This window comes from Aspergillus karnatakaensis, assembly GCF_047715665.1.
Source record: "Aspergillus karnatakaensis strain CBS 102800 unplaced genomic scaffold BJY04scaffold_57, whole genome shotgun sequence".
In the NCBI taxonomy this organism is placed as follows: domain Eukaryota; kingdom Fungi; phylum Ascomycota; class Eurotiomycetes; order Eurotiales; family Aspergillaceae; genus Aspergillus; species Aspergillus karnatakaensis.
Window position 1 is genome coordinate 64,902 of NW_027395769.1, and position 15,369 is coordinate 80,270.

The 15,369-nt window shown below is 48.8% G+C and overlaps 8 protein-coding genes across 8 annotated transcripts; 5 read left to right on the forward strand and 3 right to left on the reverse strand.

Annotated features, from left to right (window-relative positions):
• The first annotated feature begins 188 nt into the window (after positions 1-188).
• On the forward strand, positions 189-1,748 carry BJY04DRAFT_129843 (uncharacterized protein). The gene is made up of 3 exons (XM_073708466.1): positions 189-190; positions 247-661; positions 708-1,748. Exons 2-3 carry the CDS (start codon positions 341-343, stop codon positions 1,611-1,613), a joined length of 1,227 nt encoding a protein of 408 aa, XP_073567085.1. The 5' UTR covers positions 189-190; positions 247-340; the 3' UTR covers positions 1,614-1,748.
• A 48-nt stretch (positions 1,749-1,796) lies between these two features.
• On the reverse strand, positions 1,797-4,087 carry BJY04DRAFT_222219 (putative GTP binding protein; the record flags this gene model as incomplete). The annotated part of the gene is made up of 6 exons (XM_073717334.1): positions 1,797-1,883; positions 1,950-3,163; positions 3,209-3,343; positions 3,392-3,511; positions 3,561-3,695; positions 3,751-4,087. The coding sequence occupies 6 exons, from the start codon at positions 4,085-4,087 to the stop codon at positions 1,797-1,799; spliced, it is 2,028 nt and encodes a 675-aa protein (XP_073567086.1).
• A 304-nt stretch (positions 4,088-4,391) lies between these two features.
• On the forward strand, positions 4,392-5,287 carry BJY04DRAFT_198464 (dolichol-phosphate mannosyltransferase subunit 3). The gene is made up of 3 exons (XM_073712613.1): positions 4,392-4,809; positions 4,864-4,932; positions 5,007-5,287. Exons 1-3 carry the CDS (start codon positions 4,762-4,764, stop codon positions 5,166-5,168), a joined length of 279 nt encoding a protein of 92 aa, XP_073567087.1. The 5' UTR covers positions 4,392-4,761; the 3' UTR covers positions 5,169-5,287.
• Positions 5,288-6,787, reverse strand: BJY04DRAFT_198465 (xanthine phosphoribosyltransferase). The gene is made up of 5 exons (XM_073712614.1): positions 6,613-6,787; positions 6,320-6,426; positions 5,944-6,256; positions 5,779-5,891; positions 5,288-5,718 (listed from the first exon to the last, which is right to left on the reverse strand). The coding sequence occupies exons 1-5, from the start codon at positions 6,643-6,645 to the stop codon at positions 5,670-5,672; spliced, it is 615 nt and encodes a 204-aa protein (XP_073567088.1). The 5' UTR covers positions 6,646-6,787; the 3' UTR covers positions 5,288-5,669.
• On the reverse strand, positions 6,788-9,007 carry BJY04DRAFT_198469 (putative C4-dicarboxylate transporter/malic acid transport protein). The gene is made up of 4 exons (XM_073712615.1): positions 8,201-9,007; positions 7,830-8,145; positions 7,366-7,776; positions 6,788-7,309 (listed from the first exon to the last, which is right to left on the reverse strand). The coding sequence occupies exons 1-4, from the start codon at positions 8,559-8,561 to the stop codon at positions 6,961-6,963; spliced, it is 1,437 nt and encodes a 478-aa protein (XP_073567089.1). The 5' UTR covers positions 8,562-9,007; the 3' UTR covers positions 6,788-6,960.
• Positions 9,008-10,911, forward strand: BJY04DRAFT_198473 (SDR family oxidoreductase). Its single transcript, XM_073712616.1, has 6 exons — positions 9,008-9,474; positions 9,547-9,779; positions 9,838-9,989; positions 10,052-10,146; positions 10,199-10,666; positions 10,723-10,911. Exons 1-5 carry the CDS (start codon positions 9,215-9,217, stop codon positions 10,566-10,568), a joined length of 1,110 nt encoding a protein of 369 aa, XP_073567090.1. The 5' UTR covers positions 9,008-9,214; the 3' UTR covers positions 10,569-10,666; positions 10,723-10,911.
• A 113-nt stretch (positions 10,912-11,024) lies between these two features.
• Positions 11,025-13,318, forward strand: BJY04DRAFT_198484 (succinate--CoA ligase (GDP-forming) subunit beta). The gene is made up of 9 exons (XM_073712617.1): positions 11,025-11,225; positions 11,306-11,389; positions 11,457-11,529; positions 11,588-11,687; positions 11,746-12,291; positions 12,344-12,390; positions 12,444-12,736; positions 12,798-13,029; positions 13,096-13,318. Exons 1-8 carry the CDS (start codon positions 11,172-11,174, stop codon positions 12,930-12,932), a joined length of 1,332 nt encoding a protein of 443 aa, XP_073567091.1. The 5' UTR covers positions 11,025-11,171; the 3' UTR covers positions 12,933-13,029; positions 13,096-13,318.
• A 37-nt stretch (positions 13,319-13,355) lies between these two features.
• Positions 13,356-15,253, forward strand: BJY04DRAFT_129977 (F-box domain protein). Its single transcript, XM_073708467.1, has 2 exons — positions 13,356-14,224; positions 14,297-15,253. The coding sequence occupies exons 1-2, from the start codon at positions 13,611-13,613 to the stop codon at positions 15,153-15,155; spliced, it is 1,473 nt and encodes a 490-aa protein (XP_073567092.1). The 5' UTR covers positions 13,356-13,610; the 3' UTR covers positions 15,156-15,253.
• Positions 15,254-15,369: the final 116 nt, after the last annotated feature.

Genomic DNA, 15,369 nt, shown 5'->3' on the forward strand with positions numbered 1-15,369 from the left:
CGCTATGTGGGCACTGCGTCGTGCTCACACGTGCTCACATCCTGTCATAATAATACTTATTGGTTCTGGATTCTTGCTGAAATCAAGCTGACTGTAATTAAATTGTACTTTCCCTTGGGAGCAATTCCAGCCACGCACAAGAATCGCTGCTCTTGAGGACGAATCGGGCAGCTCAGCATTCCTCCAGGATGTACCAAATTCAACGTGAACGTTCTCAAGAAAGGTTACGCTCATATCTGCAAGCAGGACGAGACAGTGACCCGTCATGGCTGATTATATGGGATGAAGGGTTTGGTCAAAACCGATGCATGTTTTAACTAGATAATCTCTGACCAGCACCATGGGTCGCCTACGTGATATCGAATTGAACGTTTTCTTATACAATCGCCAGTCGCGACGTCGATCATGGACTAGGAAAATCGTCTGGTGCCTCTTAACTTACACATGCTTACTTGCAATTTTCACGAGAGTCTGTTTTCCCGACTTTTCGCTGCTCAGACTAGAGTTGCTCCCACTGATTGTTCATGGAAGCCCTCCTGCCCTCTTTTATGCCTTCTCAAAAACTTTCCAGACCTTCAAAAAGCCAAAGGGGATTGAGATTGTAGCTCTGGTCCCCTTCCACCACCCTCGTCGAACGGAGATCTTGGACTGTTACTTACAGGTGGGCATTTATCTCTTGCTGTAGAGTAGGTTGCTGACTTGGTTAGAAAAACTTGGCCGCGAATGGAGGGTTCCTTGATCGAATCGTTTGGATTCCACAGTCGAACGACACGGGAAGTCTCGAATGGCTCGCATCGAGTGCTCGGCAAACTTCCACCTACACGATTTCAGGAACCACGGATTCTCCGTTCAATATAATTGCCGAGTCGCAGGACGCACTCCTTGTCTGGATTGATGGAGATGTCGTCTTCATTGAAGACCACACGATCCCGACTTTGGTTAAAACCAAATTGGATCATCCGAACTCGGCCGTTGTTTCAGCGAATGTTGTCAACCAGGCGGCCCTTGAACACATTCACATTCACAGCCACCCGCCTATCGCCCTTCCATATCTTCCAGAGCTACAGCCTGTCGAACGCATCAACCGCAATAATTGGCGTGTATCAGCCTTACCCCACTGGAAAGGGCTTGCGGAGTTCCAAGTCCACAGAGGATTCTCTCCGCCATCTAGGAACCATCGTTGGCTATTATCTGACGGGAAGAAGTTCAAGAACACCCCCATTGGCACGTCCGTTTACTCCGAGGATGGCCCAGGCATGCAAGACTGGACGGTCAAAGCCCAGCAGCATTATTCTTTCCTACATCACCTCGAGCTGGATGAGCTCAGTCTCTATAAGTTCCCTATTTGGATCAACCCAACGAAATCCATTAGTACAGCCTTCTTCTCATTCAAGGCGTCCGATGCAATGATCGCTGAAGCCTTGCTCCAAGGCATTGACGAGTCCACAGGAACGTCGAAAGGTGGGCATGAAAGGAAAGATATCATGATAGATGGAAAGGGACTTGTTGCGCATTATTCTTCTGATAACAGTTTGGAAGGTCTAAATGACACCGATCTGCTCCAGAAATACCTATCATATACACGAGAAATGGTATGCCCGAGGCTCACTTGATACCAATTCGAATATAGTGGAATTTGAGTCAAAGACTTCGATCTCTACCTGCAATTGCCTATAAAGCCTTGCTGAAAACGAATAATTCACAAATCGTAATATCCGAGCAAGCCAGGTGCATCACATGCGTATCTATCAAGTCTATTCCAGAGGTATATACGATGAATGGGAGATCCCGACCACTCATTTGCTCTGCTTAATGTACTTTGAGACATGAGAGCTCATGAGATTTTGCAAATTAGATGTCCAGGAAGCATCAGCTGTCTCGGGCTAGAGAAGAGCAATCATTAGCATTCCTCCAGATTCTATAAAGAAGCCGGTATGCGATGATCTCACCTGATTCTTCGACAGCTCCTGTACAAGAACAATAATATTGTCCCGATCCTTGCGGAACTGTACCATCTCCGTCTCATTATCTGAAACAGGCTCTTCAGCACTTAAAGTCCGGTCAATTAAGGAAAATCCATCAATTTCCTGGAGACCATGAATGACCGCCTTAGCGCCGTCCTTGTTAGAAGCCATCAGCGCAAGAGCAAACCACCCCTCGCTCCGGACAACAGGCCATTGAGTTTGCGTCACCATAGTGCCCACTGGGAGGGCAATGCCGTCGTGGTGGGTCAATAAGCTAATGAGAAGAGAATGCGCCGATGGGTGCTCCTGCTCACTGGATTTAGACATTGGGACAAGCGTGCGGCATAGTGATGCAACTATGCGTCCAATCTCCGTCTTTATAGGGGTTGAGTCGGTCTTCTTGAAAAGTGCGAGAAGAAGAGATAGATAAGTCTTCTCGCTGTCGCTTTCTGCCTCCTCCTCCCCCTCCTTCTCCTCCTCAGAGGTGGCTGGTTCCATAAGTCGACTGATATTTTCAACCGAGGATATAACCAACTGTCGGGCAATGCTTGTTGCGGCGAGCTGGACCTGGGGGACGGTTTCGTAGGCCCATAGGCGAGCAATGGCCGGCGTAATGCCGGCCTCGCCTAGACGTAGCCTATTGTCACTGGCAATGGCGAGGTTCTTGAGGAACCCGAGGGCCGAGTGGAGGACTGCTCCTCTTGCATCAGTCTTGAGGACAGCTATCAGTTCTTCGTGGATTTTCAGCTCTCTGACCATTGCCACGCATATCTCGTCAGATCGGGCGAGATTGCCGAGCATGATGCAGGCGCAAATCTGAAGTTGGTCTTCCGGGCTGGTTACCCAAGGCTTGAGTGTTTGCGAAAGGGGTGAATCTAGAGGGTACAGCTGTGCAAACAACGGCGAGTCGGCTAACTCTGCCAGCCCCTGGTTAAGTTTCAGTCTCGCCTGTGCTAGTGCTTGCGATTCGTCACTAGAGTTTCCTGCGCGGATAGACAGTGATTTCTTGAGCACCGATAGTATGTCGGCAACCCTGAGATTCGAGATACAAATGGTCTGGAATCTACTGTTGTTCAAGTACGCAACAAGACAGTTTAAAACGCAACAAAACTGTGCTGGGGCAAGCTCGGCGTCCTTGTCAAGGATGAGGTCTATGAGGAGTGAGAGGGTCCCATCCGGCGAACCCTCAATGCCTTTTTCTAATTCATGTCAGCAGCAATGACGCAGGCTGATATAGTACATACCTTGTTCACCAACTAATCCAATCAGCTCGTAAGCATACTCAAGAAGAGCATCATTTCCCTTAAAGGTGCTGTGTTTGACAAGTTTCAGGAGTATATAAACAATCTTGTTTGCTGCCAATTGAGTCTGGGCAGGTTCTGAACAGTGTCATTATCAACACACATCCACAATTTCAGACACCATACCATAGTCAATGCATAGGTTATATATGACTGGGATTACAACCTTGATGAGCTCGGGCCGTAGCAGATGCCGCAGAATGGCAAAGGTATAATTATCCTGTACAACAATTGCGCGATTTTCATCTACATAGGGGTTACTATCGGAACTTCCAATAAGAAGAACTAGACATACCAGTATCAGCGCAAGAGTTTCCAATCAGCCTCAGAGAGTGAAGGATCAGACTATTGCCAGTAATCTCGTCCGAGGCCACGAGCCGGAGGAAGAAGTTCAGTATTCCATTTTGACCGTACACGAGGCGCAGAGGAGCTGCAAGATAGTTAACAACGCAAGTTGGTCGACGAACACGGCGGTTTTGACTTACAATTTCTGCTCCCATTCGCGAGGGCCTCTGCAGCCTGTATTAAGTGCTGAGATCGCCCATGCCAGAGCTTGTATAATATACTCGGCACATCCTCAGAGACCGCCGCATTGCTTCCTAGTTCCGCTTCCTTCAAGGCTTTGCCCACGGAGTGGAGCAAGTCTTCTTGCTCCTGCAACGGCAAGCTCTCTGCGCGGGGTGACTCTATTGCTGGAGGTGATTGTGCCGGCTCGGCAAACAGCTTATCCAGCGAAGGGCAGTCCAAATAGTCTGAGTTCTGGGAAATCAAGGTCTTATGCGCGGAGTTCAGTGCCGCGACCTCATCGTGCTGAACGCTCATTTTCTTGTGTGCGGCTTGTCGAAGTAGCTTGGAAAGAAGTACCGCAAATACCTAGGCCGTATAGGCTCCGACTAGCAGGAGAAATGAGATACAGAGTTCGAGGCAGCCTTGTTCACTATCCTCACCAGAGCCACCAGGTACGGCATCTGCTGTCAAATAGGAATCTGCTGAAGTTGTTAGAAGATAGTCCGAAGAACATAGTTTTAGCCTTTGCGGCCTCAGGCGACGCATGCGAAAAGTGTACGACCGATGGAACGATTGTACCGTATTTTAATAAGCAGGAGACCGGCACAGATCTGCTAGGATTCTGGTTAAGAACATATTTGCATATTCATTGGATATAGATCAAGAATTGCAGCTGCCGATACCGTATCAATATCGCTTTATTTGCCTGTTACGGCGAACAGGCGTTCGTTGTAAAGGAGATCTGTATTCTATCTTACACATTTCATACAGCCACCTCCGCGGTGAATCCATAGACTACGGAGTACTGGAAAACGAAGGCCGTGTCCACTTTGAGCTCCTCCACCTTCTGGCAGTCATTTCATTTGCATACCATCGACCTTCCTTTTCCAGTATCTTCACTCCGGCATAGACGTCGTCCAGCTTTCTCTTCTTAAAATCCACGCTTAGACGGCCCCAAAAACAATCAACGAACTTCAGAAACTCTCACAATGACCCGCGCCCAGCAGACCCTCTCCGTTCTCCTCCTTGTCTCCTCAGTACGTGATACCTATCTAGCCCCAAAAGTTGTATAAATAACTAATGCGATTCAGCTCTACCTATCCCTCTATCTCGGCCTTGTCCCGCTCAATAAGACCCTCCAGGAGGAAGTCATCCCTGTCGTACGTCATCCTGCCCTCCCTATTCAGCTCCTCAATCTCAGACTCGCAGCTGACTTCCTGCGTCCACTTTTTAGCTGCCCTTCTACGCCCTCATAAGTTTCGGTTGCTACCTTCTCGGCCGCCTAGGTCTGGCGATCTTCACGTTCCACGACGTGCCCGAGGCCCACAAGGAGCTACAAGGGGAAATCGAGCAGGCTAAGGCTGAACTGCGGAAGGCCAATGTCGACGTCGACTGAATGTTTTTTGACATGGGCTCAGACTTCTTTGAATTGATCTTAGGGTCATTTGGGGGTATATTTCTGGGGGTGACTCAAAGCGGTGATTGTAAGATATACTACGATAATAAGAAAGGTTGTTTTGCTTGAACATTGGATATATTTCGCGTTGTGGGATCAGTACGCCTTAGGTAGGCTAGAGAAATTCAAATCCGTAGTAATGTATCTAGTTTGAGGGGTGAGTAAATCAAATCTTCTACCAAATACCAAGAAGTGTCTAGTCGTCTCCTCAAATAGGCAGACCCTCGAGGACTATTCGGGGAAAATTGCTTTTATCTATCGTAAACCGTCAAGAAGCCGTTCGTAACATGACGTCCAGACCCGCCGATTTCTCAATGCGGAGGTGGAACCATCTGCCGGTGAATTCGGAGCCAGCATAAATCCGCAGTGAGCATTAAGCTTCGCGGGTATGGGGAAGGGTAGGTAGCATTGAATAATGAACCAAATAGCTGTCTGGCGAGCTTAAACAACCGGGTTTTCCTTGGCCAGAGCGTCGTGCTCCTCGATGTCCCTGATAGGTTGGTTAGCATCTTATGCCCGTGCAGTTTTAGTTGAAAAAGAGTAATCATACTTGGCTTCCCAGGGGTAGCAAATCCAGACGTCGCCAGTGGTAACAGCAGCATGATAACGGCCAGATTCGAGCATATCAGCAGGAAGTTGTCCCTTCTTGGCCTTGTCCTTGTTCTAGAGGGTTATCAGCTCGTGCTCGAGTATAGTTAACCATTGGGCAACATACGTGGAGAACGAAAACAAAGAAGTTAGTCTTCTCGCCCTCACGGCCGAGCTGCTTCTGCGCAAGCTCAACATCCTTCTGCAGCTCACGAACAGCATACTCCAGCGTTGTCCGGGTGTCATCAACTTCATCAACAATGAGAATGTTCTTGCCAATCAGGTTGGCCATCTCCAGAGAGCTCAGATCCAACCATTGTGTGCGGGTAACTTTGGTGCCAGGGACCTCCTCGGGGTCACCGCGGCCGAGATTTTCATAGAGCGAGAGGCCAATAGCCTGGATGGGAATGTTGGGTTCGCCGGAACGCTTGAGGAAGGATCTGATGCGGAACGGATATCGGTCAGGTTTGATCCTATATTCGGGCTCAGGAGATTCTCCTTACCGAAGGATACGAGCAGGGACATAACCACCACCGCCAATAGCGATCATTAAGTTGGGGTGGAAAGCAGTCAAGATCTGATCAGCGGAGGATTGGCACAGCTTGTGGACCTATAGAAAGCCATGATATGTTAGGCGACTGGTTTCCTGTCCTGTGTCTGCACTCCGTGGACTCCTTGCAGCCTCGTCAACTTGTGCATGCAGGCTGACCATGCATGCATGCTCTATGGCGTATCTCAACGGGCACTGGACATGCAGGGCGCAAAGAGCACAAAACTTGTAGGCAGCTGAACATACCTGGTTGTATGTGACATAGAACTTTTGCGTCATCTTGGCGATAAGATGCTTCAGGACCCGGCGATATGATGGAGAGGTTGGGAGAACTCGTGTGTAAAAGCCCGTCAAGTAGAAGAAAGCAGGATGGGGAAGGAAAAGCAGTGAAAAATAGGGTAACAATAGAGGCAGCACGAGGGGTAAGGGAAAAAAAAAAAAAGCTATCGCGCCCCGGATAAGGATCCAGGATGTGGCTCCCGAGCGGCGGGCACAGATGATGATCATGGATTGGACCGGACTAATCTGCAGTGGAGCCTGCCCATCGGTGACTACCGAAGCCTCTCCGTCTCCGTAGGTATACCTACTTGATTTTTACATGGGGCTTTCTTCATCGACTATACCACGCCTCATCTCACTAATTTCAAATCCACCCTCATCTTTGTCCTCTCCCTTCTGTGGCCAGAGAATTTGTCGGAGAAGAATAGCTCGCACCATCATATACACCACAAAGGCATACATCAGCAGAAGAGGGATGACCATGACACATCCAATAATCAGGATGGGTTTGCAGGAAAACGCTTGGCCAATAGCGAATGTTGATGTGATTAGGGCCGTGTTGGGAAACACAAATGAGAACCACCCCATTGTAAAAATCATCCGTCCAGGACCAATAGCTGATATGTGCGCAAAGCTAGCAATGAAGAAAAAGAAGATAGCTAGGCTAGACGGCAGCGTTAGCCTGGGAATGATGCTAGTTTCAACAATGGATATACCAACCCCCACAACCATAAAGAAGCGAAGTTCACGACAATCCTCAAGACATTCGCGGCCAAGGCTCCGTCGCCCATGAAGTCTTCAGGAAAGCACCTGTCCGCCTGCGCAGCCATGTTCACAATACCCGCCACGGTGAAAGCGCTGGGGCCCACAGAGACAAACATGCCTGGTCGAATGTTCTCTCTGGGCAGCTTTTGAGACATCAAGCGGTATATAAACGCCGAATATACCATCAGTGACACAAGGAAACCCACTCCTTGTATAGTTGTGCCCCCAACAATTATGGGCAATGTTCGAGGCGGCGCCAACTTAGAGCTTAGCAAGCCTGCATGGGGACCGATTATCAGCATTGGATACGCTGGAAAAATCCAGATTGGTGTCATTTGCGCGATGGTAAAGGTTTGCGTTGACCATCTACGGATTATCAGCATATGGGTCTGCTCTATGTAGCACTCCCCACAACTCACAGAAGAAGATAGATTCCCGCAGATGATATGACGGCCAGTGCAGCGTCAACCCAGAATAAGATATGAACGGCTTCTGTGAGCCACATTCCCGTGTGATCAGTCCCATACTGTGAGATATTTATCAATATCGTTCCAAATGAGACAACTGATGCCGGAACAAACAATGACTCCGTGGGGTGCATTAGGGACACTTTGAAAGTATATGGATAGAAGTAGAACCGAGTGAGTAGCAAAACCCAAATTATGATGTAAAAGACTATGTTTGCGAGAGAAAAAATAATCCCGATAGTATCCAAACCTCGAAATCTGTAAGGAACTGCTTTTGGTTAGTACTCAAAGGTAGTCGTAGTACTGTTTAGAGGCATATTTACTGTTGTATATAACGTTTGCAATCCCACCTGTGGCCATCGTCAAAGTGAAAAATGCCCAAGTGAAATGCCGTATTCGCTTCTTCCAATTGAGCCTCCCGCTGCTGACTTCAGATATCGATCTAGATAGGGTCGCATGGGGCTCACTGTATGTGCGGCATACTGGTCCATGCATAGATTCCAGAGCTGAAGAATGTGCCCTACGCATATGTGAGCCTCTGGGCTGAGAACATGCATGCCCATGTTCGTCAACTGAAAGCGTCCCGGACAAGTCTCGTTCTGTGTCCTCAATAGTAGGAGTGCGGTAGCCTTCAGCAAGAGGGGATCTCAGATGCCTAGGAGGCGTTGGGAGCTCAAGACGCATCTCCGGGTATCTAATCTGACGGGATATGTAGGCTTCCTTGGGGTTTTGCGGCTTGAATGGTTAATTGACTCTCCCCTTTTGGTAAATATACTCGGTTGGGCGGACCAAATGTCGGTTATGCTGGGCTGAACAGGGAGATATCGCTAGCTGACCCAGACACACTTTTGAACTGGCGCATTCCCGTCTTAAGAGTACACGTGTCTTGGAACGAGCTCGAGTTGATTTTTGAACATTGGGTGGGTTTGTTCTTACAGGTAACAGAACTGTGCCGAGACCCGTTGAACCGGGGCGGTCCCACTAGGAATATGGAGTAGCCTGTAGGGGCAGATCGAACGGCTAGATTGAAGAATTGCGAGGGTGAGAAAATTGGAGGCTATGCAGTATGATGCCCTTGTGTCTTTCTCCTTGAAATTTTAAACAGCTTTGATCCCTGTGCTCTGTGTTGTAAGGTCCCGTCAAGACATTGCAGCTGATACCCCGGGCCTACCTAGGTAGGTAGTAGTTTGGGGAGTCGGCGCAGCATGACGACATTGTTATCAATCTGCATGGATACCTATGCTGCAGCCTGTTGAATCAATTTGGAACCCAGCCTGATTATTGAGCAACACTGAATTTATCATTGGGTATCACTCAGGCTTAATGTTGGAAGCATCATGGATGCGGACAGCCTGCAGGTGCCCAGGTGCATCTGCAGACAGATCGGAAGCGTTGAAAACCTTCCCGCTCCACCCCAGCTGCCCTACACATTAACTATTGGACCGAGGTTACAGCTATCTATCACTAATCAACATCAATCTGGGACCATTCCAAGGCTTCGATCCCCGTTTTCTTTTGGAGGGCATTGGACATCTTGTTTCCTTTTTGCAGTCATGTCTGCAAGCAGTGAAAAGCGTAAGTCGGTCCTCGTCACAGGGTAAGTTTGCTTCTGGTGCGCTTCAGGCTGAGTCCAGCAAAGCAGATTTGTTACTGAACTTCATTTATCCAGCTGCGGCCCTGGAGGCATCGGAAACTCTCTTGCTCGCGAGTTCCATAAACACGGCTTGCGCGTCTTCGCAACAGCCCGGGATGCAAACTCCCTCGACGACCTCGCAGCTTTGGGTATCGAAACATTGAACCTGACGGTGGACGATGAAGATAGCGTCCAGTTGTGTTTCGCAGAGGTGGAGCGGAGACTAGGAGACAATGGTTTAGATTACCTAGTGAACAATGCAGGCCGCAGTATGTTACTAGTATCATTATCTGAATCATTGACGATCAATTTGCTCACGAAGTATAGACTACACTGTTCCTGCCACGGAAGTCAATCTTTCCGATGTACGCGCCACCTTTGAAGTCAACTTCTTCGCTGTTGTCTACATCTGCAAGACCTTCATTCCGCTACTGATCAAGGCCAAGGGTACTATAGTGCAGATTGGATCCGTCGCGGGCGTGAGTACTGAATTGCTACCGCACACTTTTGATTATGGCTAAGCAAAGTAACCTTCATCCAGGTCATCCCTTATGTGTTTGGATCAATATACAATGCGTCGAAAGCTGCCATCCATTCTTACAGCGACACCCTACGGGTAGAGTTGGCGCCCTTCGGGTATGCTACCATCCTTTCGCTTCGTTCCTATCCACTGATGACAGATTGCCAGGGTGAACGTCACTACTGTGATCACTGGTGGTGTACAGTCGCGCATTGCACGCATTCAGCGGACATTAGCCCCCAGCTCTATATATGCACCAATCGAAGACCAGTATACTCGCCGTGTAACACATAGCCAGGACGGCGCAATGCCCCACACCGCCTACGCTCGGAGCGTTGTCGCACAGGTCTTATATGGGTCCGCGCCATGGCGTTGGATTTGGCCTTGGGCTCGAGGACGGAAGAGCTGGATCTGGGAAGGCAACAAGAGCTGGTTAATTTGGTTCATGGTGGGCGGATGGGCCTGGACAGGGCTTGCACATAATGCCATGATCAAAATGTTTGGTTTGAATAGGTTAAAGAAGGCTCTTGGAAACTAGTTTGGAACTGAGCCATGTATGAATGCAGAACCTGGAGCTTGTTTCCGGTTTGTCAACGCTGGTCGCGATTACTTGAGGACGACTCAATCAATCCTAGGCTCCGAGATTATGAGGTCGTTTGTCAGTACGTATAGAAGAGGCAGCGACTACCTACCCCGTTTAAAGTATTTGCCGTTGTTAGATGTCTTCCGGTCGGTTGAAGAGTATTGGAAAGCCGCCCAGGCGTGTGCCTCTAAGAACTTTTTGATCCACAAGTACCATAATTTCTATGAAACTTGAGCGCCAAACGCGGGCGTTATTCTAAAGCAAGAGTAGTGTTCAGATGCAGGGGAGTAGAGGTGGTTGTTCTTGTACGGCTATCCTGATGACGTTCCGAGATATTCGCGTCGGGAACGAGTAGTACGGCGGACCGTAGCGACCATCCCGACGTGAAAAGACAGTATCATCCCGAAGCGCATCCGCCCAAACACCAGCTGTTCACCCATCAACTCCACCAAGGTTTCCTTGTTGCTGATAATTGGAGGTCATTCTTTGCTCTCAAGTATACCTCTGGATCTTATATACTCCTCCTGTCCTTCATTTTACTTTCTCCCCTCTTCCGCCATGTTTAAGCTTGCCCGCAGCCGACCAATTGGGGCAGCTCTCAGAGCTGCGACGGTATGGTGTCCTACTTCCTGCACATTTATCACTGTTAAAATTCAGTATATATAGTCTTACTGACACTTGCTCGCTGGCAGAACTCTTCCGTTCAATCTCGCGTCGCTCAGCAACAAAGAAATCTCTCCATCCACGAATACCTTTCCGCCAACCTTCTGAAATCAGTACGTCGAAGTCAACGTCGCGCTATAGTCCGGCTATCTTTGGTTTACAACTTACTGATCTTTTTAGTATGGCGTGGGTGTCCCCAAGGGCGAAGTCGCCCGGTCGGCAGAGGAGGCTGAAAAAGTAGCCAAGTCCCTTGGTACATATCGACCCTTTCCCCGGTATTTGTTCGCTTTGCTGAAACGCGATCTTTCCAGGAAACGATGACATGGTCATCAAGGCTCAAGTCCTTGCCGGTGGCCGTGGTAAGGGACACTTTGACAACGGTCTCAAGGGCGGTGTTCGCGTCATTTACTCGTGAGTCCCTCGGATTAATGCTTTACGGCACCTCTTAACCTACGTGCACCCTTTTCAGTCCCACTGAAGCCAAGATGTTCGCCGGCCAAATGATCGGCCAGAAGCTCATCACCAAGCAAACCGGTGCCGCTGGTCGTCTCTGTAATTCCGTGTACATTGTCGAGCGCAAATTCGCTCGCCGCGAGTTTTACCTCGCCGTGCTCATGGACCGTCAGTCCCAGAGTCCCGTCATTGTTGCCTCGTCTCAGGGTGGTATGGACATCGAAGCCGTCGCCAAGGAGAATCCGGATGCCATCATTACTACTCCTATCGATATTAATGTCGGCGTGACTGATGCTATCGCCACCAAGATTGCCAACGAGCTCGGCTTCTCTGAGCAGTGCGTTGATGATGCCCGCCAGACCATCCAGAACTTGTACAAGGCTTTCATGGACACCGATGCTACCCAGATCGAAATCAACCCTTTGTCCGAGACCTCTGACCACCAAGTCCTTGCCATGGACGCCAAGCTCGGATTCGATGACAACGCTGAGTTCCGCCAGAAGGAAATATTCTCATGGAGAGATACCACACAAGAGGACGCCGATGAGGTTAAGGCCGCTGAGTACGTATTCAATACTAATACGCTGCTTCAGAATCTTCTAATCATGTCACAGGTACGGTTTGAACTTCATCAAGCTTGATGGAGATATCGGATGCTTGGGTTAGTTTTTGTGGCGGCTTTTTCTACGTTGCAGATGCTAACACAGTGCATAGTCAACGGTGCTGGTCTCGCTATGGCTACCATGGATATCATCAAGCTCAACGGCGGCAGCCCAGCTAACTTCCTCGACGTCGGTGGTGGTGCCACTCCCGCTGCTATCAAGTCAGCTTTCGAGCTCATCACAAGCGACCCCAAGGTGTCCGCCATCTTCGTCAACATTTTCGGTGGAATTGTCCGCTGTGACGCCATTGCTCAAGGTTTGATCAACGTTGTGCAGGACATGGGTCTACGCACTCCTATCGTTGCTCGCCTACAAGGTACCAACATGGAGCAGGCTCACAAGTTGGTATGTTATCAGTTGCCCTTTGCCAACTGCACGAAATGCAAACTGACATGCAATGCGCCAGATCAACGAGTCCGGTCTCAAGATCTTCTCCATTGAGGACCTTCAAAGTGCTGCGGAGAAGTCCGTCCAATTCTCTAAGGTTGTTAAGATGGCCCGCGAAATCGACGTGGGCGTTGAATTTACTCTTGGTATCTAAGCTCCGTGTTGGATTTCTTTAAACCATCCAGTGCCTCCTTGTTCGTTTCTTTTTCTATCCAGTAAACCGGGTGTTTCGCAGAAATTGATTGGAAAGGGTGAGCCAGGGGATGGTATGTTGTCTTTGGCTAGATATGACGCTAACCGAGTCCTACTGCCCACAGAATAATCGGTTTGAGTGACACCGAAACAGTGGGCAGGAGAGATTCAATGGGGGAATATGCTTGCTTTTACAGGAAGGATCAGGAGAACCTATAATAGAGAGCATTGAAGTTTTTGTACATCGTTCTTTTTTTTTAGTTACCATTTCCTGTTGTCAATGTATTCCATTATCATCTTTTATATCATCAACACTTTAATGACGAAAACAAGCCATGCGAAATACCTCATACCTTTTTACGGTGAGAGATTAATAATAGACTCTGAATACAATTGCCTTCCATGGTCCGCTCCTCGGGCTCACAATCCATCAATCGGCGGCGATTAACAAAACTCCATTCATGCCACGTTGCTCCTTTCTCCGTAATCCGTATGACCCAACTTCCATCCTACACTCCCTAACTACAGCCTTCCAACAGCCTTTCAGCAATAATGAAAAAAGGGTTTCAGGTTTATAAGGCTCCATGTCAATAGCATAGTAGCCCGGTCCAATGCGCATCAACTTCAAACCCCACTGATCATGGACCCCCAGTCTGATATACATGAGATTGTCGTCCGATTCAAAAGACTGGGCACAACATCAACAAGGCGAATCGCATACCATCAGATCATAGACCAACTGACCCCCTATGAATGGCGGGATGTGAAGGACCGCATCGAAAAGAGAACCTTTCAGCGGGACATCCTGGGTGAGCTGCCCCTGGAACTAGCCTTGCACATCATTCGATACCTCAGCATAGCCGACGTGCATCGTCTGCGAAGGGTCTCCAGGCGATGGTTCAACCTGCTGTCATCTAAAGCAGCATGCAATACCATGTTTCAAATGTACACTGGGGGTCTCCTCGATGACACAAATGGGGACTTCAAATCTGCATTTGCAGGATATTCCAAACAAAGGCACCGTCTAGAGCAGGGACATCCCTCGCGAAAGTCTTATATTGGTATATCCTTCCTTTCAGGGCTGAATCCCGACTTTTCAGCCGGGAGATATGTATTTCCCACGGATGGGAACACAACACTTGAAGTATTCGACCTTGCCTCATGGCAGTTTGCTCGCTTTTGCACAGAAAATCGCGAGCGGTTTGAGCAGTTCCGTATTAGTGAGTCTATAACCGCTGCAATTACTAGTCGTGGGTAAGTGGTCTTATATCCTTTTTTTTGTGCTCAATCATATCCGCCGTGGGGCTGGTGGTTGACTTCGTTTAGTTACTGTCACGTCTGGGAGCTTGTGACAAAACAGGCACACTCTCTTCGTCTTCCCAGTAGGAATGTATCTCTTTTCAACACTAGCGGGTTTAGACTCGCGCTTTATTTGGGCAGCGGGCAGAGTGCCACCATCCTCCACTATGATGCGCAGTCTCAGAAGACCCATACCATTCAACACGTACCGGAAGTGGCATTCATTGGGATGAAACCATCCTCTAGGGACTTGGTGGTGCTCTCCCTTGGGCAAAACTCTGAGCGGGTATCGAATAAGACGCCAGGAATACATCAACTGCACGTAAGGAGACACAGGCTCCTCGAAGGCGGGTATGTGTCGACTGTACGAGCACACACCCAAGAGCTGCCGCTGCCTAGAGACTGTGGATGGACAGACTTTAAGATCCGGTATGACCTACAGGACGACTGTAAGAACAGCATGGCTATTTTTCAAGCCCGGCCAGCATCAAAAGACTCTACTCATGAATATCTTTTGCCGGTCACTTATCATCCAGACACGGACGAGATCTGTGTACACATTCTTCCAGGACGTTATTTGGCTCGTCCCCTTTGCATCGCCAACGTCGACAAGGACATTCTCTATTGGATGAAAAATGAAAATGGCAGGCGAAACATTTGGATCTCGAATCCTTACGCCGACATCCCTATCATTGCATCCAGATCCCTTGATCTTGGCCTCCCCAGGGACCTAGCAAATGGAGTCTCGCTTCTTACAGATGGTCACTATACGTTGCTCGGCGACTCCCGCTTCGTTTCGATGATCGATGCAGCAGGAACACGAATATGGTACTTCGAAGACGAAGAAGAGCATCAAGAGGTACAGAACCCAGGATCAGACACTTAGCTCAACACATTCACTCGCCATGTCCCTCAGTGCGAGTTAAGTTAGCACATGAAATATAGTAGGACGAAGAATAACTAGAAGGCAGTCGAATAAGAAAACATAATCGCCCACTAAGCAGCTAAGCAGATTGATCAATGCATTGAGGGAAAGGGGCCGTCTAGCCAGGCGAACAGTATTCTGAGGGTGGTATAAATAATGCATAGAAATAATAATA